The sequence below is a fragment of the Macaca nemestrina genome, chromosome 9 (assembly GCF_043159975.1).
Source record: "Macaca nemestrina isolate mMacNem1 chromosome 9, mMacNem.hap1, whole genome shotgun sequence".
NCBI classification, from domain to species: Eukaryota; Metazoa; Chordata; class Mammalia; order Primates; family Cercopithecidae; genus Macaca; species Macaca nemestrina.
This window is the reverse complement of record NC_092133.1, coordinates 38509675-38535790: the sequence shown is the minus strand read 5'-3', so window position 1 is coordinate 38535790 and position 26116 is coordinate 38509675. Positions and strand designations below refer to the sequence as shown.

Below are 26116 nucleotides of genomic sequence, written 5' to 3'. Positions count from 1 at the left end.
CATACTAGTTTATCATTACCAATTCATTAATGTATCCAACAGACACATACTTTATGACAAGTAGCATGTTGGGTGTGAGGAATTTTACAAAAGATGTTCTAAACATCTCTAAGTTTGTCTCTTATTTCAAAAACAATACCCATGCATGCAGATGTGTAGAAGACACACATAAGGCAGAAAGAAATAAAATCATCTATAATCTAACTTCTGAGAGATGTATTCACAAATATGGGATCTTAGGGCAGTCTACTGTCCTGAGAAATTCTGTCTGGGTGACAAATTGTGTACTACATACTGCTTTTTTTTATATTAATTGCCACTTTGTTTTAGTAATTTTAAAGTCTCACTAGAAGTTTCACTGTAACAAAAATAGAGATTTCCACTCCATGGCTCACAGAAACATAACAGGGGCATAAGGTGGGGAGAAGCAGGGCTTCCTATTACATATCCCCCGATTTCTTCCAGGCTCTAGGCCTCCAGACCTAAACTTATTTCCATCCCTGTCATGATTCATTTGTTGCTAAAATCCATAACGAGCTGAATAGCTCCTTGACTTCACTGTGATCCTGCCAACCCTTCCCACGCAGGAAGGCTTCCACCGGCTTCCCTTATTGCCTTCCGACCCCCTGCTTCCAGCCGAGGACACAGCGTCACTGCCCTGGGATTTTCCAGCCCTTTCCTCCTGCAGTTCCCTTACGGGAAGAACTGAACAAGAGCCAGATACCAGCAGTGACAGTGGAGGGCTCTCCCTGCGGTCTCATCCTCAGGCCTCCAGGGCAGGAAAAACAGGAATGTGCTGAGCAGTGTCAGAAATGGCAAACTGCTGGGTGGTGAGAGTAGTGGCAATGGTGAGCAAGAACTTACCTGGGGTTCAGAGGCTAAATTCATCTTGTATGGATGACGCTTCCCCCCTTCCTCCGTCACCAGAGGAGACCAGACTTTATGTTCAGATCTACAACAGATTAACAAAGCTGCTGTTTCACTCATGCAAAATAAATAATACATACCAAAGACAAACTGGAAAAATGCCCCCTCTTTCCTGCACCAGACTCTGAACTAGCACCCTCCCATCAGCCCTACCTTCCATTTGCCACCTGGTTGATCTTTTAAACACCCCCATCTGATAACATTCATAGCTGATGCCTCCCAACACTTTGAGAGGCCAAGGTGGGTGAATCACTTGAGGTCTGGAGTTCGACATCAGCCCGGCCAACATGGTGAAACCCCATCTCCACTAAAAATACAAAAATTAGCCGGGTGTGGTGGCATTAGCCTGTAATCCCAGCTACTCGGGAGGCTGAGGCAGGAGAATCGCTTAAACCCAGGAGGCAGAGGTTGCAGTGAGCCCAGAGAGTGCTACTGCACTTCAGCCTGAGTGACAGAGCGACTCCATCTCAAAAAAGAAAAAAAAAAAAAAAAGAGAGAGAGAGAAGAATGCCCCTCTTTTGTGCTTATAGACAATTTTCTTTGTACCAATCACAGAGCAATGATTTTACTTTAGTCTCAGTTTTCATTAGTGTAGTTGTTTCCTCTCTTGCAGGTAGAAAATATTTATACTTATCTTTACTTATTTTATTTTATTTATTTATTTATTTATTTATTTATTTATTTATTTATTTTTTGAGACAGAGTCTCGCTCTGTCGCCCAGGCTGGAGTGCAATGAATGGCATGATCTCAACTAACTGCACCTCCCAGGCTCAAGCAATTCTCCCACCTCAGCCTCCCGAGTAGTTGGGATTATAGACACCTGCCATCATCCCTGGCTAATTTTTTTGTATTTTTGTAGAAACAGGGTTTCACCATGTTGGTCAGGCTGGTCTTGAACTCCTGACCTCAGGTGATCCACTCGCCTTGACCTCCCAAAGTGCTGGGATTACAGGCATGAGCCACCACACCTGGCCATACTTAACTTTATATTTGTCACAATGTCTGTGCCAGATATATGCAAGATGTCCCTGTTTAACATGTCAGCAAATAAATTTAAAAATCAATTAATCAATCAATGAAAGAATGTCCTGAACTCAGGCTTGAAGGAGAAGATTTGGACTAAGATAGAAACGGAGATGAGAATGAAGGGCAGATGTGCTTTGGAGGGGGTAGTAATAACACGGTGTACCTTTCATGGGGTAGGTCTCTGAAATGTACAAAATATTTTGAGATACCAGTCCTGTGCCACAAGGCAAAAAAAAAAAAAAAAAAAAAGCAAAAAACATACTTCACAGATGAGAATGTAAGCAAAGGGTTCATGACAAAGAGCTATGGCAGCTAAGGTTAGTGAAATAACAGATGATCAGAATGAAACATCTGAATCTGATGCAGTAGAAAATAGGGAGCCACTGAGGGTTGAACCAAATCACTTCTGAAATCCTGCCTTTGCAGGGCATGTTCCAAGGCTAAATGAAAGAAGAATGGAAATTCTACCCTAATTACAGCTCCCGAGGTACTGTCCTCACTCATCCTTTTATCCCCAGCACTCCCTGCTTGTCGTGTACTTAAAGTTACACTCAGCACTCTGCTGCTAATGTGTCGAAGCTTTTCTCTGTTATAGAAATCTCCTGGCATGGTACCCACTGCTCACTGCTCAGTACAGTGCAGTAGGAGCAGCATCCTAAGGACATTTTTTTTTTTCTTGAGACAGAGTTTCGCTCTGTTGCCCAGGCTGGAGTGCAGTGGTGCCATCTCGGCTCACTGCAACCTCCGCCTCCTGGGTTCAAGTGATTCTCCTGCCTCAGCCACCCAAGTAGCTGGAACTACAGGCGCCTGCCACCACGCCCTGCTAATTTTCTAATTTCTAGTGGAGATACGGTTTCACCGTGTTGACCAGGCTGGTCTCAAACTCCAAACCTCAAGTGATCTGCCTGCCTTGGCCTCCCAAAGTGCTGGAATTACAGGCAGAGCCACCGCACCTGGCCAGGACATTTTACTTACTCAAAATTTTGGTTAGTTAAGTTGAATCAAATGAAAATGCAGATATCTTACTGAAAGAAGCCCACATCATAAGAAGCACTGTGAAAATTAGAGGTGGGCTGGGCATGGTGGCTCACACCTGTAATTCTAGCACTTTGGGAGGCCAAGTCAGGTGGATCACCTGAGGTCAGGAGTTTGAGGCCAGCCTGGCCAACATGGTGAAACTCCATCTCTACAAAAAATACAAAAATTAGCTGGCTGTGGTGGTGCAAATCCATAATCCCAGCTACTCGGGAGGCTAAGGCAGGAGAATCACTTGAACCCGGGAGGCAGAGGTTGCAGTGAGCCGAGATTGCACCACTGCACTCCAGCCTGGGCAACAGAGTAAGAATCCGTCTCAAAAAAAAAAAAAAAAAGAGGGGAAATAAACAATCTGAAGTTCAAATTCCACAGATCTTTTGGCATGCCTATAGTATATACACAGCACTGAGCTAGAAGGTCTGGGGGATTCTGAGATAGGAAAAACAGTCCCTGCCCACAAACAGCTTCTACTCAATCAGAAATGAACAAAACGTTTCCAAAGGCTTCACCTGGCGACAGTGAGAGTCATGTTGTCTGTGCAGCCTTTGATTCTGTTCTGAGCTTCCAAGTGCGTCATATTGCTAGTATTTTCCCCATCAATGGCTGTGATTACATCTCCGATACATAAATTAGCTAGAGCCGCCTTGCTTCCAGGAGTGACCTAGAAAAAAGGGGAGAGCAGGCTAGTTACTATTTGTCTCCAAACCACTAAGTTATCACCAACTATTCACTGATATGGAGCAAAGCCCTGAAAAACAAAAGAGGGGTGAAATCATAAGCTTAAATAATAACAATCATTTATATTATGTTATCATTGACAAAGAGTGCTTTTCTAATGTGATCTCATTGTATCCTTATAGCAACCTCATGAGAAAGGAGGACAAATAGCAGTCCCCATTTCCAAGACAAGGAACTGAGGCTTAGAAAGACCTATGGCTTACCCAGGATCACCCAACTAGTATATTATTATATTACTAGTCCTCCAATTAGTGTATTACTGAGCCAGGACACAAACCCTGAACAGATCTGATGTCCTTCCCACTGAACCATGTTTGCTTCCTTAAAATTAGTTAACAATTACATTTTTAAAAAACCACACATTTAGAGAACATTATATACTATAACACCGTTTCTTTAAAAATCTTAATGTTATATATACAAAAGAAAGTAGAAACACTGCACACTAAATTGTTCACAGTTATACAGTTTTGCAATGTTTTTTACAATAATATTGAATTACTTTTTAATTTAAAAAATTATTGGCCAGGCATGGTGGCTCACACCTGTAATCCCCAGCACTTTGGGAGGCCAAGGCAGGCGGATCACCTGAGGTCGGGAGCTCAAGACCAGCCTGGCCAACATGGTGAAACCCTGTCTCTACCAAAAATACAAAAAAATTAGCCAGGTGTGATCTCAGCTACTCAGGAGGCTGAGGCAGGAGGATCGCTTGAACCCGGAAGGTGGAAGTTGCTGTGAGCCAAGATCACACCTCTGTACTCCAGCATGGGCAACAGAGTGAGATTTTGTCTCAAAAAATAATAATAAAATAAAAATTAAAAAAATAAAAAATTGTTAAAAGCAATCAAGGATATCCTAAAGTATGGTAGTATAGGTTTATACTGGTTTAATCTCCCAAAATGACCAGGGTCATTCCATATAGGCAGCTGGTTTTCTGCAGACTGATGCTTCTAAAACCAGTGGTTCCAAACTGACAGATCACTGATGCTTGGGGGAAGCCAATCAATTACTGCAATAGGTCCTAATTCACCTGCCTACAGAGCAATACATGTGGACTCAATACATATCACATCTCCTACACTGATGGACAACTATTTTTCAAGTGAATATAGATGCTATTAAAATGAACAAGATCCAAACTCATTTTGAAATAGTACTCACAGACCAATGGAACAGAACAGAGGCCTCAGAAATAATACCACACATCTACAGCCATCTGATCTTTGACAAACCTGAGAGAAACAAGAAATGGGGAAAGGATTCCCTATTTAATAAATGAGGTGCTGGGAAAATTGGCTAGCCATAAGTAGAAAGCTGAGACTGGATCCTTTCCTTACTCCTTATACGAAAATTAATTCAAGATGGATTAGAGACTTAAATGTTAGACCTAATACCATAAAAACCCTAGAGGAAAACCTAGGTAGTACCATTCAGGACATAGGCATGGGCAAAGACTTCATGTCTAAAACACCAAAAGCAATGGCAGCAAAAGCCAAAATTGACAAATGGGATCTCATTAAACTAAAGAGCTTCTGCACAGCAAAAGAAACTACTATCAGAGTGAACAGGCAACCTACAGAATGGGAGAAAGGGCTAATATCCAGAACCTACAAAGAACTCAAACAAATTTACAAGAAAAAAACAAACAACCCCATCAAAAAGTGGGCAAAGGATATGAACAGACATTTCTCAAAAGAAGACATTCATACAGCCAACAGACACATGAAAAAATGCTCATCATCACTGGCCATCAGAGAAATGCAAATCAAAACCACAATGAGATACCATCTCACACCAGTTAGAATGGCGATCATTAAAAAGTCAGGAAACAACAGGTGCTGGAGAGGATGTGGAGAAATAGGAACACTTTTACACTGTTGGTGGGACTGTAAACTAGTTCAACCATTATGGAAAACAGTATGGCGATTCCTCAAGGATCTAGAACTAGATGTACCATATGACCCAGCCATCCCATTACTGGGTATATACCCAAAGGATTATAAATCATGCTGCTATAAAGACACATGCACACGTATGTTTATTGCGGCACTATTCACAATAGCAAAGACTTGGAATCAACCCAAATGTCCATCAGTGACAGACTGGATTAAGAAAGTGTGGCACATATACACCATGGAATACTATGCAGCCATAAAAAAGGATGAGTTTGTGTCCTTTGTAGGGACATGGATGCAGCTGGAAACCATCATTCTTAGCAAACTATCACAAGAACAGAAAACCAAACACCACATGTTCTCACTCATAGGTGGGAACTGAACAATGAGATCACTTGGACTCGGGAAGGGGAACATCACACACCAGGGCCTATCATGGGGAGGGGGGAGGGGGGAGGGATTGCATTGGGAGTTATACCTGATGTAAATGACGAGTTGATGGGTGCTGACGAGTTGATGGGTGCAGCACAGCAACATCGCACAAGTATACATATGTAACAAACCTGCACGTTATGCACATGTACCCTAGAACTTAAAGTATAATAATAATAATAAATTAATTAAAAAAAAAAAAAAAGGCCGGGCGCGGTGGCTCAAGCCTGTAATCCCAGCACTTTGGGAGGCCGAGACGGGCGGATCACAAGGTCAGGAGATCGAGACCATCCTGGCTAACATGGTGAAACCCCGTCTCTACTAAAAATACAAAAAACTAGCCGGGCGAGGTGGCGGGCGCCTGTAGTCCCAGCTACTCGGGAGGCTGAGGCAGGAGAATGGCGTAAACCCGGGAGGCGGAGCTTGCAGTGAGCTGAGATCCGGCCACTGCACTCCAGCCTGGGCGACAGAGCGAGACTCCGTCTCAAAAAAAAAAAAAAAAAAAAAAAAAAAGAAATAGTACTCACCTCGGAGTACTATTTCTAACCAAGGTATTTGGTTAGATTTTCTAAACTAAGGTATACTAAAAATATTACTGTCATCATCCCAGGGTAAGTCCACAACTTTTTTTTTCCACATTACAAGACCTTCCTGGATGGGAATTCCAAGCCCGCAGGAGCAGGGTGGCAGTAACACCCCAGGCTCCCAGTGCCCACAGGGCTCTGGCCACCCTTTGGAGAAGGCCCTTGACTCTCGGGATCCAGTTGAGAAAGATCTTATGAACACCTGGGTGTCTCCTTATGGCTGAACCACAGGTAACAGGTTCTTCAAGGCACCAAACCAGGACACACAAGTTAGGCCCTAAACCTCAGTATCTGATGCAGTTTTTAGCAGCTACAGTTTCCAATTAGCCCTCAGCGCAGCTAGTGTGGTGCCGCTATTATGGTGCATTCCCCATCAGCACCCTGACCCCATAAAATGAGGACAAGACAAGCTGATCCTTGAGGTCCCTTCTGGCCCGCACATTCTATGACTTTATCAGGCAAAACTCTCCTGGAATGTGGCAGGATATGGAAACCAGTACCGAGATCCTGACCTCCTAACCTTCCTTTCTGGCTTTCCCATCATTTGTTTACCAGAGATCTGGGTTTTAGGAAATGAAAGCAGCCTCTTGATTCAAGGTTCAGATCTTCCCCTCATCCAGCCACTGGGACAGGACTTTTTATCCAGGCAAGCACAGGCCGCTCTCATTTCAGTGAACAATGGAGAGTTAGCTTCTGAGTCATCCAGTGCGTGCAATAAAAATAAAAAAAAAAAATCCTCCATTTTCTGACCTATTGTCCTGAGAAGATTGATCTGGTGCATCCTCATATACATTTCACTGTTACTAAAGGACAACGTAGGCTTATTTTTTAAATGGCCCTAAGCATCACTTTATTTGGATTGGCAAGGGTTCTTGATGGGCAAACTCTAACTCCAAGGAGAGTAACCTGAATCAAGGAGAATAATGCCTGATGGAACTCACTTATCATGGCTAAATCTAGCAGTTTCAAAGAGCAGTCCCCTTAGGACGAAATCCAAAATCTTTAACAAGGCCGCTAAAGCCAGTGCCTCCCTCCCCAGCCGCATCATGCCTCTTCCCCACTGGGCTCCAGCTACAGGGTCTCAGGACTTTCACACCTGCTTTTACCTCGGCCTGATTAACTTCTCATCTTCCAGGTGTCTGTGTAAACAACCCTTCTTCTCAAAGAGGCCTTCCCTCAACGTCCAATCTAAGCTATACCCCCACAGTCTTTTTTTTTTTTTTTTTGAGACTGAGTTTCATTCTTGTTGCCAGGCTGGAGTGCAGTGGCGCAATCTCAGCTCACTGCAACCTCCACCTCCCGGGTTCAAGCGATTCTCCTGTCTCAGCCTCCTGAGTAGCTGGCATTACAGGCTACGCCACCATGCCCAGCTAATTTTTTACATTTTTAGAAGAGATGGGGTTTTTCCACCATGTTGGCCAGGCTGGTCTCAAACTCCTGACCTCAGGTGATCCACCCGCCTAGGCCTCCCAAGTGCCGAGATTACAGGCATGAGCCACCACTCCCAGTCATCCTTTTAATATACTTGGTTCTTCCTCATGGCACTGGTCACTTTATGTTTCCAAACCTCCTTGGTGGGTTAGTTTGTTTAATGTTGAAAGGCCTACTCAGCAGTAAGGAGCATGAGGACAGGATTTTGTCTGCCTTCTGTGCTGTGATATTGCAAAAATTTTAACAGTGAGAAAATTATGACAGTGAAAGAGATCTGGCCTAAGCAACTCCATCTTGCCTTTAATCTCCAAACTGTCCTTGATCATTCCTGGGCATCAGCAAAGCTAACTTTGGGAGAAATTTTAGTGTATAGTTTAAATGATGGTAGCACTTTCCAAAACTAAACTGTCTTTCAAAAACTAATGAAAGGCCACCAGGTTAGGAGGACGAGAGGGGCCTGAATTCTGCTAAGATGTAGGTATAGTTAAATGATTACCAGCCATTATTCCAGAGCTCACAATATTTGCAACTTCCCCAGTTACTCCTGTAAATAACACCCCTATTGTAGAACCTAAGACTGGCCTTTCACGATGTCCTTTCAGGCTTGTGCATTTCTGACTACCAGATGCCCCCCACCAACATGCAAACTCAACACACCATTTTCCATACCCCGGTGATGGCATGCCCAACCAATCAGCATTGACGTTCCCTAGCCCCCTGCCTGCCGAACTCCTAGCCTTCAACTTTCGTGGAGGCTGATTTGAGTAATAATAAAACTCAAGTCTTCCATTTAGTCAGCTCTATGTGTATTAAACTTTCTGTATCGCAAATCCTCTGTCTTGATAAATCAGCTCTATCTGGGCAATGGGCAAGAACCCATTGGACAGTTACAGTATCCTCAGCACCCAATAACTGGAACATAGTAGGTGCTCAATAAATATCTGTATAATAAACAACTGGCTCTAAAACACCTAGTGTTGTTAAATATGTAATCAGGCTGCTTCTTTTTATCTTTAAAACGAGTTATTTCAAAAACATCAAAAATATTTTTATTTCAAAAATCAAATAATCATTTCCCTCTACATTGCTATCCTGAAGCATGACCACTCACAAAACTCAAATAATGAGATTGGAACTGGAGAGGTTGAGAAGATGAAAAAAAAGGTTCCTTTCACTTTTTTACACTGAACTGCTGAGAAGTCCAGAATGTCCAGCATTTGGTTCCAACTGTTTTGTGGGAGAGACATTTCTGCTAAGTATATCCCAACAGGTCCTGGACAAGCTAGAACCAGTCTTAGGAGCCCCAAGCCTGAGTAATTGAGGTCTGGTCATCCTATCTTTCAGTCTAATTTCTTTGTTGCTTTTTTTTTTAAAGCCAAACTGGTAAGATGCCAAAGGAAATCTCAGAAAGTCACAAGCAACATCAGATAGGACTTGAAAGAAATTACACATACAGATTAAGTTCACATTCTTTTATGAGATATCTTTTTTGGAGGAAAAAGTGGATTTAAACAAATTATGGGATTTGCCTTTCCAAAGCCCTTTCATATACAATCTCCTATTTGAGATAATAATATGATTACCTCACCACCAACATATTAGATAAACTTTACCATTGAGAAAATTGAGATTCAGAGAGATTATGAGGGGTTCAAGTTCACACAGCTAAAAGCTAAGTCTGAACTTGAAAGGCTCTCTCATTGCAAATTCCATTCCTTTTTGCTTTAGCACACCGCCACAAGCAGAGGCTCCAAACTCAACTGTCAAAGCCAAAAAAAAAAAAAAAGTCCAGGAGACTCATCTGCAGTGGCCTTCTACATAGGACCTGGAGTGTCACAAAGTCCTGCTGCTGGCTGAGTGCCTCCCCACCACAGAACAGTCACTCCCCCACCCTGTACTGATCTGGGGCCCAGTAACCCCACCCATTATAAAATTAACAAATCCTAACACAGAGTGACAAAGGTTACAAGACAGAAGGCCTGTGCCTCTAACACTGGATAGTTCCTGTCTTGAATGGTGGATTCCAATCCTTGCCAAACACTATTAATCACAATCATAATCATAACGACAGCCATCAGTTAATGAGCGTTTAGGTACCAAGCATGACAAAGTCTTTAGCAAGGGTTAACTCACCAATATTCACGTGATGCTACCAGACAGGCAATGTTATCTGCATCATTACAGAAGAGGAAATGGAGGAACAGGGGTTAAGCAGTTTGCCTGAGGTTGCACAGCTGGTGAGCGGCAGGCCACAGCAGGCTCCAGAGTCCACCCACTTAACCAACTAGGCCACATTATCTGTTCTAATTTCCTTCTGACCATCAAGTTCATCAGAACCAGCTCCTAATGGAGTCAGCTTCAATTTCTTAAAAAAAAAAAAAACTTCTGGGCCAGACATGGTGGCTCATGACTATAATCCCAGCACTGTGGAAGACCAAGGTAAGTGGCTCGCCTTGAGCTCAGGAGTTCGAGACCAGCCTGGGCGACACGGCAAAACGCTGTCGCTACAAAATACAAAAAAATTTTGAGGGAGTGGTGGCACATGCCGGTAGTCCCAGCTACTCAGGAGGCTGAGGTGGGAGGATGGCTTGTGCCCAGGAGGTAGAGGCTGCAGCGAGCTGAGACTGTGTCACTGAACTCCAGCCTGGGTGATAGAGTGAGACTTTGTCTCAGAAAAAGAAAAAAAGCCGGGCGCGGTGGCTCAAGCCTGTAATCCCAGCACTTTGGGAGGCCAAGGCGGGTGGATCATGAGGTCAGGAGATCGAGACTATCCTGGCTAACATGGTGAAACCCCGTCTCTACTAAAAATACAAAAAACTAGCCGGGCGTCGTGGCGGGCGCCTGTAGTCTCAGCTACTTGGGAGGCTGAGGCAGGAGAACGGCGTGAACCCAGGAGGCGGAGCTTGCAGTGAGCCGAGATCACGCCACTGCACTCCAGCCTGGGAGACACAGCGAGACTCCGTCTCAAAAAAAAAAAAAAATTGTATACTCACCCCCATTTGTTCAATGAACATGCCATTCATTGCCAGCCTTCTTCGCCAGAGACCATACAACTAGATCACACAACTCTTGCTGCATAAGAATAAATGGGGACAGGAATGGTGGCTCAGGCCTGTAATCCTAGCACTTTGGGAGGCCAAGCACTTTTGGGAGGTCAGATGGCCAGATGGCAGGCAGATCACATGAGCTCAGGAGTTCAAGACCAGCCTGGCCAACATGGTGAAACCCCGTCTCTACTAAAAATACAAAAATTAGCCAGCTGTGGTGATGCACACCACCTGTAATCCCAATTACACAGGGAGCTGAGACAGGAGAATTGCTTGAACCCGGGAGGCGGAAGTTGCCGTGAACCAAGATCGCACCACTGCACTCCAGCCTGGGAGACAGAGTAAGACTGTCTAAAAAAAAAAAAGAGCAAATGGGTTTAGGCACAATTTCCACTAATGAACAATCTACCATTTTCTGCTCAATTCATTCTTGTGTCCCTCACTTTTTGTCCCCACCAGCACCCCCAGGTAGATACTGCTTGTTTAGAGGCCAACACGTTCTCTACTCCAAGTTCATAATGCATCTTTAAGACCTGTCCACTGCTGCCAGTCCTGAGCACATAAGAAGGCTTTTGAAGTTTAATTGCACTTCTAACTGGTGTAAATAAAATAGGATGACGATGTAGCTCTCCCACTTTCTTCAACTTACATTTAAATAACTGCATACCTAAATGACACTACTATCATACAGAACTGGATGCATACCCATGACAAATAAAAAGATAACTCTCCTCCTCCATGATAATGGCATGTTTCCACTTCATCCATCCCCTGTTCCCTCCTTCTCTCTCTGTTCATTCACTTATCAGACATCCTTATGCACATTCTGAAAGACAGTGTAACTTGTTCATTAAGATGTGGTTTCTGGAGTCAGATGGTCAGGGTTCAAGTCCTGCCTCGCTTGTGAGCTAAGTGTCCTTGGGCAGGATATTTTATCTCTGTATAAACAAGGATGCACCAAGGATGAAAAGAATAGCTTTGACATCAGAAGCCTGTTGCAAGGATTACATGAGGCAATGTAGGCAGAGCCCCCACTGTCAGGGCTCCAGAAATGTAAGCTATTGTTTGTAGATTCCAGGAACCACACAAGGCACTGGAATGCAGCTGTGAAAAGGGTGGTGCCTGCCATCAAGAAGCTCACAATCTCCTGGGGGAGACAAGCATGTACAACAGCTGATGAGTGTTGTGCTAGAACCAACAAGGCAGTAGAAGCCTAAAGGTGGAATCACGGAACACTCCCTGGAGCAGGTGCTGCTTAAAACTGTGTAAAGCCACAAAAGGAAAAAAGCAAAAGGAAAGAGCATGCCAAGTCTCAAGAAAGAAAGAAAAGAAAGAAAGAAAAGAAAGAAATGTAGCAAGTGAAGGGAGAGGACGGGGATGAGGCTGGAGATGTAAACACAGACTAGGAGACCAACAAAGAAGTTGAAATATAGCATCTGACATTGACTGCCCAGTTAACTGCCAAGAAACAACCACTGAGCCTTAGCTCTGCTGAGATTAAGCTGACTGCATTTGACAGATGCTCTCTAACAGCGGCTCAAAGCAGCAAACCCATTCAAAGGATCACCCGTTCGGCCTCTAGGTCAGCCATTCTGTGGCTGGCTTTCCCTAGTGGGTCTTTCAGAAGGCAGTCCTACTTAAAAATCACATGTTCTACTGACAGCTAGATGGGGTTCCTTTAACTCACTGGCTCAAGATTGAAACCTAGAGGCCCATGAAATGGACGCAGCCCGCAGTCTTGTTTTTTTCTTACATTTAAATTACATGCCAATATTCATATATCAGCAAATTTCACTCAAACCCCTAGATTCTCAGCTTCTTTTGAAAAATCAGAAAATCTGGCAATTCTGGGCCTAGATTCCCATATGGCAACAATCAGCACCAAATGAGGAGCCTCTGATCCTCTATATGAGACACATGCTCTCCATTTAGCCATAGGCTCTACTATGCTCTACTACCCCAGCCACAGAAACCCAGTACCTATTAACATTTATCATCATTCTTGCAGCTATTAATTTTCTGACTACCTCACCTACTCAAAACTCACTTATTATGGTATATAAGTTTCTAGACATTTTTTCCCATTCTAATATATACATATGATTATACTTTATACCACCATATAACTACCTTCTTGACTCTTCTAATACAGTATGAGGAAAAAATAATTGAGTAGAGCTTGCTGGGTGAGGCAATTCAAACCTCAAATCTAATGCTTTTCCTCTCCACTGCCTTAAAGGATGTTAGTTTTTAGGGGAAACCATTTTGGAGGTCTGGTCCATCATCATTTGTTGATTCAACCAACATGCTGAGCTCTGTATGCTACACACTGGGCAGAGTCAGAGTTCACTGTGATTATTCAGGGGAGCAAAACATTGTCCCTGTGCTAAAAACGGTTTGGACTAGGGATTATAAATTGCCTTCTGTAAAATTACTAAAGCAGAAATGAATGCAGCAAGAAAATATGATTCTAAAACAAGCCAAGCAACATTCTTATTTAATTCTCATAAGCAAAGAAACAGTGTTGGTGGGCAAAGACAAGACAGCAGAGATCCCATTGGGGGCCCACTGGGATTCAGAGATGAGGAAAAATATTATTTACCAGGCAACTTCCTGCTGCAAACAGGCCATATGCTTCAATTCTAGGCAACATAAACCCAATGCCAGCTTTTTTTTTTTTTTTTTTTTTTGAGACAAAGTCTCGCTCTGTCACCGAGGCTGGAGTGCGGTGGCGTGATCTCGGCTCACTGCAACCTCCGCCTTCCAGATTCAAGCAATTCTCTATCTCAGCCTCCCGAGTAGCTGGGATTATAGGCAAGTGCCACCATGCCCGGCTAATTTTTGTATTTTTAGTAGAGACAGGGTTTCACCATCTTGGCCAGGCTGGTCTTGAACTCCTGACCTGTGACCCACCTGCCTCAGCCTCCCAAAGTGCTAGGATTACAGGCGTGAGCCACTGCGCCCGGCCCCAGCTTCTTAAAAGTTGCATTTTTTAAAATGTTCTTTTACATATATAACATACAGAATTTAACAAAAATGAGTAAGTATGAGCATATTAGTCCTTTTTAGTAAATTTTCTTTTAAAAAAAACAAATTTTAGGCCAGGCATGGTGGCTCACACCTGTAATCCCAGCTCTTTGGGAGGCCAGGGTGGGTGGATCACTAGAGGTCAGGAGCTCAAGACCAGCCTGGCCAACATGGCAAAACCCCATCTCTACTAAAAATACAAAAAATTAGCCGGGTGGTGGCAGGTGCCTGTAATCCCAGCTACTCATGAGGCTGAGGCAGGAGAATCACTTGAACCTGGGAGGCAGAGGTTACAATGAGCCAAGATCACACCACTGCACTCTAGCCTGGGCAACAGAGCGAGATTCCATCTCCAAAAAAAAAAAAAAAAAATTTAAAAAAAAACTCTTAGATTGCCTCCTAGCCCCTTGATACAAATGAGTTTGTGACCACTGACTCAGTTTAAAAGTTATAGAAAGCAGGATTATATGTAGAAATACTTTATGACTAGGATTACCAAACACCCTGATTTGCCCAAAACAGCAACCTATTTTCCCAGCTTAACTATCAAGACCACCCCATTTCATTCTCAGAAGTACTCCAGCCTGGATGATAAACGGTACTGCTGCCTTTTTGACAGAGGTGGGGGTTTTAACCAAATACTTGTCAAATGGTTTAAATGGTTCTAAGGCAGAGGTTTTTGTTTTATTTTTTTCTTTTTCTTGAGGGAAAAGCCGTGTCTATTCAGAAGGTTTATTTGTGGACAGGTCTACAGGTCAATTTCCTGACTCTTCATGGAACATTGTTAACCTTGCCCCTTGGAGTTGGCATCTAAACCTCATGCCAGAAATCAACCCCGCTCACTAACACTCAGCCAACTGTGATATTTGCAAGGATGAGGCAATGGTTTCCAAACAGGTTGGTCTTCAGATCCCATGGGGGCAGGGATTAAAAATATAGATAGAGCTCTACACCCCATCTCAGATCCACCAAAGATAGCCTATACAGTGAAATCCAAGAACCCATATATTTTTAAAGCTTCCCAGAAAATGTTAATGCTCATCAGGTTTGGAAACACCAAGGGAGATGATGACTATCTTTTCCCCTTAAACTCTCTCCCTGAGTGAATGTTAAAGTCAACAGGTAGACAAAAAGTAATTAGACCCTAAAATCTGAGCTCCTCCAGAAACGCCTTCAAGGGCAGAACTTATACTCCTATAAAATACATAGAAAGTCCTTGAAAGGAGTATCCATTAGAACAGTATTTATCTATCTCGTACCAAAACAGACTTAAAAAAAAAAAATAGGCCAGGCAGGGGTGGCTCATGCCCGTAATCCCAGCACTTTGGGAGGCCACAGCAGGAAGATTGCCTAAGCCCAGGAACTTGAAACTAGCCTGGGCAACATAGTGGGACCCTGTCTCTAAATAAATTAAAAATTAGCCAGGCATGCAGTCACAGCTACTCGAGGAGACTGAGGTGGGAGGATCACTTAAGTTGGGAGGAGGTCGAGACTGCAGTTAGCTATGAGCACCACTACACTCCAGCTTGGGCGACAGAGCAGGACGCTGTCTCAAACAAAAAAATACAGCCCCTGTAATGTTGGTTAACACCCCTGAAAGTGCTATGCAAATGGAGCATTATATAAGTCATTTTGCTTTGTTTTTTTATTAAACAGAGATGGGGGTCTCGCTGTGTTGGCCAGGGTGGTCTTGAACTCCTGGCCTCAAGCAATCCTCACACCTCGGCCTTCCAAAGTGTTAGTTTCACAGGCATGAGCCACTGCGTCCATCCAGTAGAAGTATAATTAACTCCAAACAAGATTCTAAATAACTCGACATGGGTCCTATTTTCCCTTGGCCAGAAAACTCACAGCTAAATGTAGTGTGCAATTACAGAACCAACTGATTCAAAGTTCCTGGCACTTCTCTCTCTTTCCTCTTCTATGTTCCAATTTTTTGTTAAATCTTATGTGTGTTCTTGTGTTTTAAATATTGTAAATATGTAAGTAAGTGAAAGACAAGCCTGCAAGTAAGTGAAAGAGACAGCCTAAATAATGATAGTATCAATAATAATAATATACAACTGGGATAGAGAAATGTGAGATTCAAGTTCAATCTCAATGCTACACGCCTTTAAGCATAATCTCCGCTGATTTAATAGTTGTGTCGAGGTATCTGGGTACAAATTTAACAGTTTCTAAACTGGGGATAAAGCAGGACCCAGCCCTGTAGGATGCCATTTAGATGTGGAATTTGAACTCTCTTTAGTCAGAATCTTCTGACTCAGTATGTTTGTAGGGCCGAGGCTGTGGCACAGACTTCACAGTCACATTATAGCTGCAGAAGCTGTATGCACTTATACAGGGTGACCTGAAAACATAAGACTGTTTCAAAATGTTCTTGGTTAGTCTATGACCATTTTCTCAGGGAAGTGAGGCAATAAAATAGGGTAGGTGCTTGTAGATAAGTTGTGCCTTAATCCAGCTTCACACTGTGCATGATGCAAAAAGAAGTTATTAGTGCTAAGGGGTGACAGTTCAAAAAGATGTGCTCCTCTCTCAGTCTGAAAGACCAACAACCATTTCTCAGATAGGAATACAATAAAACAGGTAGCCAAATAGAATACCCTGACTAAATTCTTAAGAAGTCATCGAGGCCAGGCGCGGTGGCTCATGCCGGTAATCCCAGCACTTTGGGAGGCTAAGATGGGCGGATCACTTGAAGTCAGGAGTTCAAGGCCTGTTCACCAACATGGTGAAACTCCATCTCTACTAAAAACACAAAAATTAGTCAGGTATGATGGCGCATGCTTGTAATCCCAGCTACTTGGGAGGCTGAGGTGGAAGGATCACTTGAACCCAGGAGATGGAGGTTGCAATGAGCCGAGATCATGCCACTGCACTCCAGCCCAGGCGACAGAGCGAGACTCCATCATGAAGTCATCAAGTTCCTCAAAAGTTTCCAAACAAGCTCCTATGAGCCCTATGTGCTTTTAAATAGCTCCAACAGCTACCACCCATAACCCAAAGCCTAAACACTCACTAAACCTTGAGGGAATTACTCTCTCTGACTCAGTATCTTCATTTGTCAAATGAAATTCATAATACATCAACCTCATCAGGTTGTTGGAAGGGTTAAATGAGACTGCGTTTGTAAAGAGTTCAGAACAAAGCCTGGCATGTAATAAACACTCAATATACAGTAGCTACCATTAATATTTGTTTAATAGTACCACTAGGCCGGGCGCGGTGGCTCAAGCCTGTAATCCCAGCACTTTGGGAGGCCGAGACGGGCGGATCACAAGGTCAGGAGATCGAGACCATCCTGGCTAACACGGTGAAACCCCGTCTCTACTAAAAATACAAAAAAAAAAACTAGCCGGGCGAGGTGGCGGGCGCCTGTAGTCCCAGCTACTCTGGAGGCTGAGGCAGGAGAATGGCGTGAACCCGGGAGGCGGAGCTTGCAGTGAGCTGAGACCCGGCCACTGCACTCCAGCCTGGGCGACAGAGCGAGACTCCGTCTCAAAAAAAAAAAAAAAAATAGTACCACTAGGCTCTCTCTATATATCATATTAATCCTCACCACAACCTTTGAAGACAAGAGCTATTATTCCTACATTGCAAATGAGGACACTGAATTTTCAGGGGTTAACCTGTCCAAGAACATACAAGCTAGTAAATGGACAAGATAAGGTTTGAGCCAGATCTAGCAGATATCAAAAATGTATTTTTCCCTTGACATTAAGATATCTTTAATTCTTGATTTGTTACAGTAAAAATAAGGCAGAAAGCACAAAGCAATGAAGTCCAAATAGTTCACTGCGATATAGTAATTTGGTTTTAGAAATGCTATGTGTATGGAAAAAGTCTGGAAATGTTTGCAGCCAGCTGTTCACTGTGTTTACCTCTGTAAAGTAAGATTGGGAAAGCCTTTTACCTTATGCTTTCTGTAGGTTTATATTGTCCGATCTTTTAAACAATTACACGGGCTTCTATGTAACCTTTACTGAAGGATGACATGTATACAGCACAAATGCTAACTATACAGCTGATTGAATTCTCACATACAGAACACACCCAAGGAAACAGCATGAGATAAAGAAACAGAACATTACCTGAACTGCTAAACCTCCCTGTGCCCGCTTTCTGTCACTGACCTCCTAGCAAAGGTCTGCCATGATCCTGACTGCTAACACTGTAGATTAATTCTGTCTAATTTTATGTAACTGGAATCACACAGTATTCACTCTTTACTCTTAGGTATGGCCTTTTTCTCTCAATGTGTGTGTGTATGTGTGTGTGTGTGTGTGTGTGTGTCTCCTCCGTGTCACTGTGCATAGTTGTAATTTCTTCATTCTTGTTGCTGTGATGTTTTATATTATATTATTACACCCACTACTTATCTATTCTATTGCTGTTAGACATGTGAATCGTTTCAAATTTGGGGCTATTATGAAAAGTGTTGCTTGGAAAATTCTCAAATTTGTCCTTTAGCACTCATGTGGACCCAGTTTCTATTGAGTATTTAACTAGGAGAACTGTTGGGTTATATGGTATGGGTATGTTCAGCTTCAGAAGCATAAGGATTTTTTATATTTTTTTTTAAAGAAATGAGTGCAAACTATTTGCTGTATCAACCACATTTAATCTATCTGTATGGTTTTTTTTTTTTTAAGATGGAGTTTCGCTCTTGTTGCCCAGGCTGGAGTGCAGTGGCATGATTTCAGCTCACTGGAACCTCCACCTCCTGGGTTCAAGCGATTCTCCTGCCTCAGCCTCTTGAGCAGCTGGGACTACAGGTGCCTGCCACCACGCCCAGCTAATTTTTGAATTTTTAGTACAGACGGGGTTTCATCATGTTGGCCAGGCTGGCCTCAAACTCCTGACCTCAGGTGATTCGCCCACCTTGGCCTCCCCAAGTGCTGGGATTACAGGCATGAGCCACCGTGCCTGGCCTCCGTATGCATTTTCAATATCTTTATCCAAACTAGGTCCTATCTATGTTCTTATTGTGTTATTTGATATGAATGGTCATGTCTGTAAAAAGTAGTCCCTGAGTCTTCAGTCAGGAATCTGGCCTCCTACAAGACCACTGTGTTCTTCAGAAAATCATTTTTAGTATTTATGGCATCTACCAAGGAGACAGTGTACTACATATGGGAAAGTACACCACAGAACTCAGCCACGGATGAGCAGCCTGATTTACCCAGGATGAGACTAACAACAGTATCCATAATCACACAGGGTGCTAACAGCCATACAATATTCCTTTTTTGTCTTAGGTTTCATGGGTATATTCGGTTTTGGACTTAGCTTGGCTACCGCAAGGTGGAACTGTTCACTGCCTGGTCATCTTCATCTACCATAAGAACCGTTCCCAAATGTCCTCCTACCCGCCACAAACCGGTCTTTCTCTAGCCAATCCTTCCACTCCTCTGCTCTTCTGTTCTTCACTGTCCAAGTGGGCATGGAACCTCATAACTGGACTATAAATTCTCCCAGGTGGGGCCATGACTTCCAGCTTTTCAGGGGGGGCAGCGAAGGGAGGTGCTGCTTTGTGAGGTGCTCTGAGCTGAGGTTCTAAGGCAACCGGAGAGCTACCGCAGACAACCTCAGGGGCATGAGAGGCTCCAGGGTGTGGAGCCCAGGAGTGTCTCATCCCTCATGTTGAAGCCTGCACCACCCTTAGCACTTTTCAAAGCCGTGTGCTGGATTAACACCGTTAGCAATGAAATCTTGACAGTCATGGCTTATTAGGAGGCAGAACATAGTGGTTAAAGCTGGCCTGGAAGTGAGTCTGCCTGACTTCACTTCCCCGCTCTGCAATTGTCTAACTTTGTTTTCTGTGTCCCTCTGTCATGGGTTGTAGGGAATACAGAAGATAATGTAAGTGCATGCTTAGCACAGAGCAGGCACTCAAAAAATGTTAGCTGCTATTAATATATTACTATGGCATAGAGATTAAGACTACAGGCTTGGAAGCCGGACTCCCCAGCCAAACTCCAGCTCTACCACTCACTGGTATATGATGCAGGCTGTGTACTTAATGTCTCCATGCCTCAGTTCCCTCATCTGTAAAATGGGGATCTGAATCCTACCTCACAAAATACATGTGAAGATCACTGAATATATTATGGTCTTAGAATGGTGCCTGGCATATTAAAAGTCCTGTATATGTTTTAACTATGGTTATTATTGCAAGCAGATCAAATAAATTTTTCTCACACAAATCTTTCAAATGTAAATGGATGCTGCTGTGATTAACAGAACACAAATTCATCTGAAACACTCCTGAATTCATAGTGTTTTCTAAATCAACTTATGATTGAAGGTACAACTAATGCCATGAGAGACTAGGACACTCTAACAATAAAAAAAAAGTGGGCTCTTGGTTCATGCCTGTAATCCCAGCACTTTGGGAGACCAAGGTGGCAGGTCACTTGAGGCCAGGAGTTTGAGACCAGCCTGGTCAACATGGCGAAACCCCATCTCTACTAAAAATACAAAAATTAGCCACGCGTGGTGGCCCATGCCTGTGATCCCAGCTACTCAGGAGGCTGAGGCACAAGAATTGCTTGAACCCGGGAGGTGGAGGTTGCAGTGAGCCAAGATCACACCACTGCACTCTAGCCTGGGCGACAGAGCGAGACCCTGTCTCAAAAAAAAAAAACCTCTGGGTTTGCTTGCTTGTTTATTATTTTATCTTTACAGGGAATATTATTTTATCTTTATAGGGAACTGAACCCAAGAGAAGACATATGATTTTCCCACGATCACTCACCGAGGTGCTCAGGACTAGAACTCAGCTTGAGTCCCTGCCTTGGACATTGTACCAGGCCGCCAATTAAAGTCCTGGAAGCTTCCCCCAGGCTTTCCTCTGAGACCTACTGGAAGTAAAATAATCCTTTAAAAGTTGGTTTTCTAACACAACCACTTTTGCTCCAGTCTCTACTCTATCCTTTACAAGGAAGTTGAGTAGTAAGTTGGCCAGTGAGAAATTATGTAAATTCAAACAAATTACCTAACCTGTGGGCACCTGAGCTTTCCTATTTGCAAAAGGCAAAGAATGCTAGCTTTCCTCTCCTCTGTGGAGCAAGAGTAAGGCATGGCCTAAGAATGTGCCACTCCTATCCTGGTCCCAGCACACAGCAATTCCTTGGTGCTTTTCCCAGTCCTGGTCAGCCTAGGAGAATATGACCCAGATGGTTAGACGACACTGTCCTCTCAGTCATCTGCCTGGCTGCAATACCCTAAAGCCATTGTTCTTCCCTCTTACCTCCTCAAACAAACCAGCAAGGTTGGCATCAGGAGTTTGGGGAGGGGAGAGTATCTGGTCAGAGGGTGATAACGCAGTACGGGCTCAGGCATTCTCTTTGATTTGTCCTCTTCCCCCTCTCTCCTTAAGTCAACTGTGATCAGCTGAAGTCGCTAATATTTCCCAGGTATCAACTTCACAGACTAAGGGCATGCAGCACAATGGCCATTAAAACATAATGAGCCTTTTTGGACATTTCTTGCTTTTCATAATTTGACAGACAAACCCTTCTCTTTCTATCTTTAGGACATGATGTAAAATCTATCTGAATCCGGAAATACCACTCTTAAAAATCAGAAATGACCCTCTGGCCACAGTATCCATTATTAAGCACCCCTTGGGATACTTGAGAAAAGGCATAAGCATTGCATGTGCCACAAAACCACTCAGTTCTTAGCAAAGGGTTCCCCAGGACTCCAGAGACAAATGAGCAACTCCTCCAACTAAGGGCATCCCTTGATCTTGGCCTCACCCCTTCCTGTCTTTTATCAGTTGCTGGGAGAGAAAAACAGTCAACATAAACTGAGTTGCAATGTTGGCCTGAGTATTTCTCTGAAGGCTTCCCTTGAAAGTAACTAGAGGGAATAAGAAATAGGCATGGAAAATTTTTTTAATTAAAAAAAAAAAACACCTCAAGGAAATGGGCAAGTGTTGATTTGAAGCAGGAATTGACAGAAAAAAATATCAGAGAACAGTAGCAAATGTGTGGCCAGATCATCAGGGAACACAAGGCAAGAGCACTAAACAAGAGTATGGGTAAAAGAAGAAAGCTAGCCTATGTCCACTTAAAGTTGGAAATCTAGATTGAAATTTTAAGTTGATCACGATACTAGATGAAAACATTAAGGAGCTAAAGAAGCTGTTCACAGACACACACACACACACACACGTTCTGTATGAGTCTGTTCAGAAACAGGCAAAATTAAGCTATGGTATTTGGGATACCTCATTTAGGTGGTAAAACTAAGAAGAAAAGCAAGGATTACCATAGGTCAGGATAGCGTTACATTTAGGGAACTTTTGGTGCTACAATACTCTATTTCTTGACTTGGGTAGTGACTATACAGGTGCTTGCTTTATAATCATTTGCTATGCATTTGTATTTTATGATATTTTTATTCAACAATAAAAAATAAGTTAAAAATAAAAAAATTTCAAGTACATAAGATTAGCATTATATTAAGAAGCTTTAGCAGTTTAGCAAAAGACTGGAGCTAATACCAGAATAATTCATGCAAGAGAAAGCAAACATGGTCATTTAAATAAAAGGCACTCCTCTCCAAGCCTAATTTTATGGTTTGCTTTGGTGTGGAGGCTCAAAGTCTATCATATACAAAATCATACCAGCAAACTGCCCAGGATGATAAATAATGTAGCATACCTACCAATCAGAAAGTGTGTACAGCTCTTTGTCAATGCTCACATTTCCTCACTATCACTATTTATGGAGCACTGTCACATACCTTAACTCACAGCCAGCGGCTGGTGCTATCCACACTGCAGAGATTTTTTTTTTTTTTTTTTTTTTTTTTTTTAAGTAGCCTCAGACAGTGGAAGATTCACCCCAGGTACAGCTCAAGCAAGCAGACACTGGACCAGCACCAGATCTCAGATGGCCATCCCAGGGTCCCTTTATAACAATGACTTTCCCATTCCCATGAGGTGAACAGGCTCACAATTTTTCCATGTGTTAATAAGAAGCTGAAGAGAAACAAGTAAATTACTGTCAGTATGAAAAGGTTACCTCTTCTGAGTCACTTTCACTTTTCAATTAAAGCACCTGCCAAGGGCATTATAAAGATTAGCTTCCCTCACTAGACCATGAACACCTTGAGAATGGAGCTGTGCCCTCTCATTTCTGAAGAGTTTGTGTGGTTTCTGGAATATGATACCTGCTCATTAAACACGTGCACACGCCATCAATAAATAATATAAATAATAAATGAATTCATTAATATATGAAGGCAAAAACTGATGAATTCACAGTGTGGTGTTTTCCACCCCATTCCATCATTCATTCATGCATTAAGACTTTTAAAAGCAGCTAAAATGAAAGGCAGTAACTGCCCTTTTAACAGATTGCCAATACATCCTCCACTACTTAAAAAAGGGTTTCATGTCATATATAAATCTCAGAAGTGGAGAGGGCTGACAGGTTAATTATAGACACAAAGAACAGGGACAAATGGACTATGAGGTAAGCGAGTTGAAATGTGCAGAGGCAATGTCCTCCCTAGACAAGCATTTATTAATAAGCCTGCAAGGATTTACCCAGCCCGGCCAGGCACAGGTCTGCACCAAGCTTGGGGGCAATTTGGGGAAGGCACAGTTCCTGCGCTTGAGGAATTAGGCTGGTGGCTGGAAAGTCAGTGTGTACCTTTGAGAATAATCAGAGATCTCTGTGGGACGAGGCAAACAGGTGGAAGACAAGGCCCAAAAACTGACCTGCCTACTCTTTTTTTTTTTTTTTTTTTTTTGAGACGGAGTCTCGCTCTGTCGCCCAGGCTGGAGTGCAGTGGCGCGATCTCGGCTCACTGCAAGCTCCGCCTCCCGGGTTCACGCCATTCTCCTGCCTCAGCCTCCCGAGTAGCTGGGACTACAGGCGCCCACAACCGCGCCCGGCTAATTTTTTGTATTTTTAGTAGAGACGGGGTTTCACCGTGGTCTCGATCTCCTGACCTTGTGATCCGCCCGCCTCGGCCTCCCAAAGTGCTGGGATTACAGGCGTGAGCCACCGCGCCCGGCCTTGACCTGCCTACTCTTTTAGGGGGGTGAGATAGTCAGAGAAGATCTCCTCACTGGGCCAGGCCAACCCGGAAAGAAGCATGGGTAGGACTGTGGCTGGCAGACAAGTCAAGAGGAGGCCACCAATTCTTCTCCTGCAACTCCCACCCAAACTCCTTCAGCTGCTGGAGGCAGGGGCTTGAGTCAAAAGGATCCATAAGGATCATTCCCTTCCTTCTCCACCCTTCCCCCAACCCCAAGCAAAAAGAAGGATGTTTAGAAGGCGTGGGAGACAAGCTGAAGGGCCCAAGAATGGAATGTGCCGCCTACAGGCAAGGAGTGGCCATGGTTGGAGAAAAAGGGGACTTCTTTTTCTCCCTTTCCTCATTCGAGGAACTTATTGAGTCTCTTCTTGGTGCCCAAGCACTGAATGTGACATTTCTCAGTGGGACATCAACCTGTGTTTGGCCAGATTAAATGGCCAAAGCCCAGACCTCTGAACACTGAGTCTGGGTCTCCCTGGGGGTTTCACTTTATCAGGGGGGCAATGGTTCTGGTGGCCCCTGATACAACGTAAGTCCCTCTAAAGATCCGAGGCCCCTCTAAGATTTCAAGCACCACCACCCCACCCCAGGTGGAAACCCCATCCCAGTATCTACTCATGCCCTGAGAAAAAAGGGCTGGTGTGGGGAGGGGAAGGAGATAATCTGGGAATGCTAGGAAGAATGACGGCGGGGCCACGTTCCGCAGAGGGGAGAAGAATGAACAAGAGGGTTTACTTGAGTTTGTTTGTTGTGTTTATTTCCCAAATCCAGCACATTCTTCAAAAGGCATTCAAGGGGCGAGCCTCGGCCGTGGATCAAGTCCAAAGAGCGTGTTTCGGTTGTTTTTTTTTTAGGTTAACCCCACTTATCCCCCAACCCAGTAAACTTCCCACCCACCCCACCTCACTTTCCAGGTCTTTCCTGTTGCGTTCGGCTGCACTGCGATTTGGGAATAAGTGCCATCTCCCAGCGCCCCGGTCCCCTCGCTGGTCGACAAAGAACTAACACCCGCCCCGCCGCGCTTCCGGGGCCAAGGAACGAAAACTGCCTTCTTTTTTCTGGCATACACGGAGCGCGCCCGCAGCTGGTCGGCCAGCCCGGGAGCGCAGCCTCCGCGAAGGTGCGGCAGGGAGCTGCGGGGCCCGGGCGCTAGGAGAGCACTCAACGAACAGCGCACCTGGACGCGCCCCGCGGCGGTCCCGACTCCGTCCCAGACAGCGCCAGCGGGGCCCCAGTCTCCGCACATCCCCTCCCAGAGCGCCCCGCTTCCACGCGCGTCCCAGCTGCTCTTACCCGGGAAATGGCGAGAGGCTGCTCGAAGTCCTTGCCGCCCACGAGGCGGAAGCCCCACGGCCCCGGGCCCTGGAGGACGATCTGCTGGGTGGTCATGGCGCGGCTGTGGCGGGCGACTACCTGCGGGGACAGACGGGCAGGACGCGCGGCACGGCTTACAGGGCTCCACCGGCAGCTGTCGTAGAAAGAGAAGCGCGGCGCGGGCCCGGGTAGCCTGGGGCTGGCGGGGGCAGGGCAACCGCTAGGGCCAGGGCGGGGTGGGCTCCGCCCAGGCCGCGTAGCCGCCCGCCGCCCTCCGCCCCGCCCGTCCTCCCGCCCGCAGCCGCTCCCCGCCCTGCGCGCCTGCCTAGGGGCCCCGGCCCAGAGTCCCGCCAAGAGAACGCGAGTCAGATGCGGGGCCGGGGCTCTCGGCAGCTCTGCCGGGGACCCCACAGCGCCTCCCTCCCTCCTGTACGCACGGCCGCACCGCGGCTCTCAGGCCCGGGGCGGGTGCTAGGTGAGAGGGAAGCAAGTCCCAACAGCGAGACAAACTCGCGCCTGGTGCTTTGTAAAACGAGAACTTTTGAAGTGCTGTGCCAAATCAGCCCTCTGAGGTCAGCTCCGGCTTCCCATTTGCTT

General features: G+C 44.6%; 1 protein-coding gene across 1 annotated transcript in view; it reads right to left on the bottom strand.

The window, feature by feature from the left end:
* LOC105478485 (PDZ and LIM domain 1) overlaps nt 1–25708 on the bottom strand; it is a 56566-nt gene extending 30858 nt beyond the window's left edge. Inside the window, exons 1-3 of the mRNA XM_011735866.3 lie at nt 25499–25708; nt 3499–3650; nt 865–952 (exon numbers count right to left, since the gene is read on the bottom strand). Of these exons, the coding sequence (XP_011734168.2) occupies nt 865–952; nt 3499–3650; nt 25499–25594 (336 nt within the window). The 5' untranslated portion in view covers nt 25595–25708. The remainder of the gene's footprint in view (nt 1–864; nt 953–3498; nt 3651–25498) is intronic.
* Nucleotides 25709–26116: the final 408 nt, after the last annotated feature.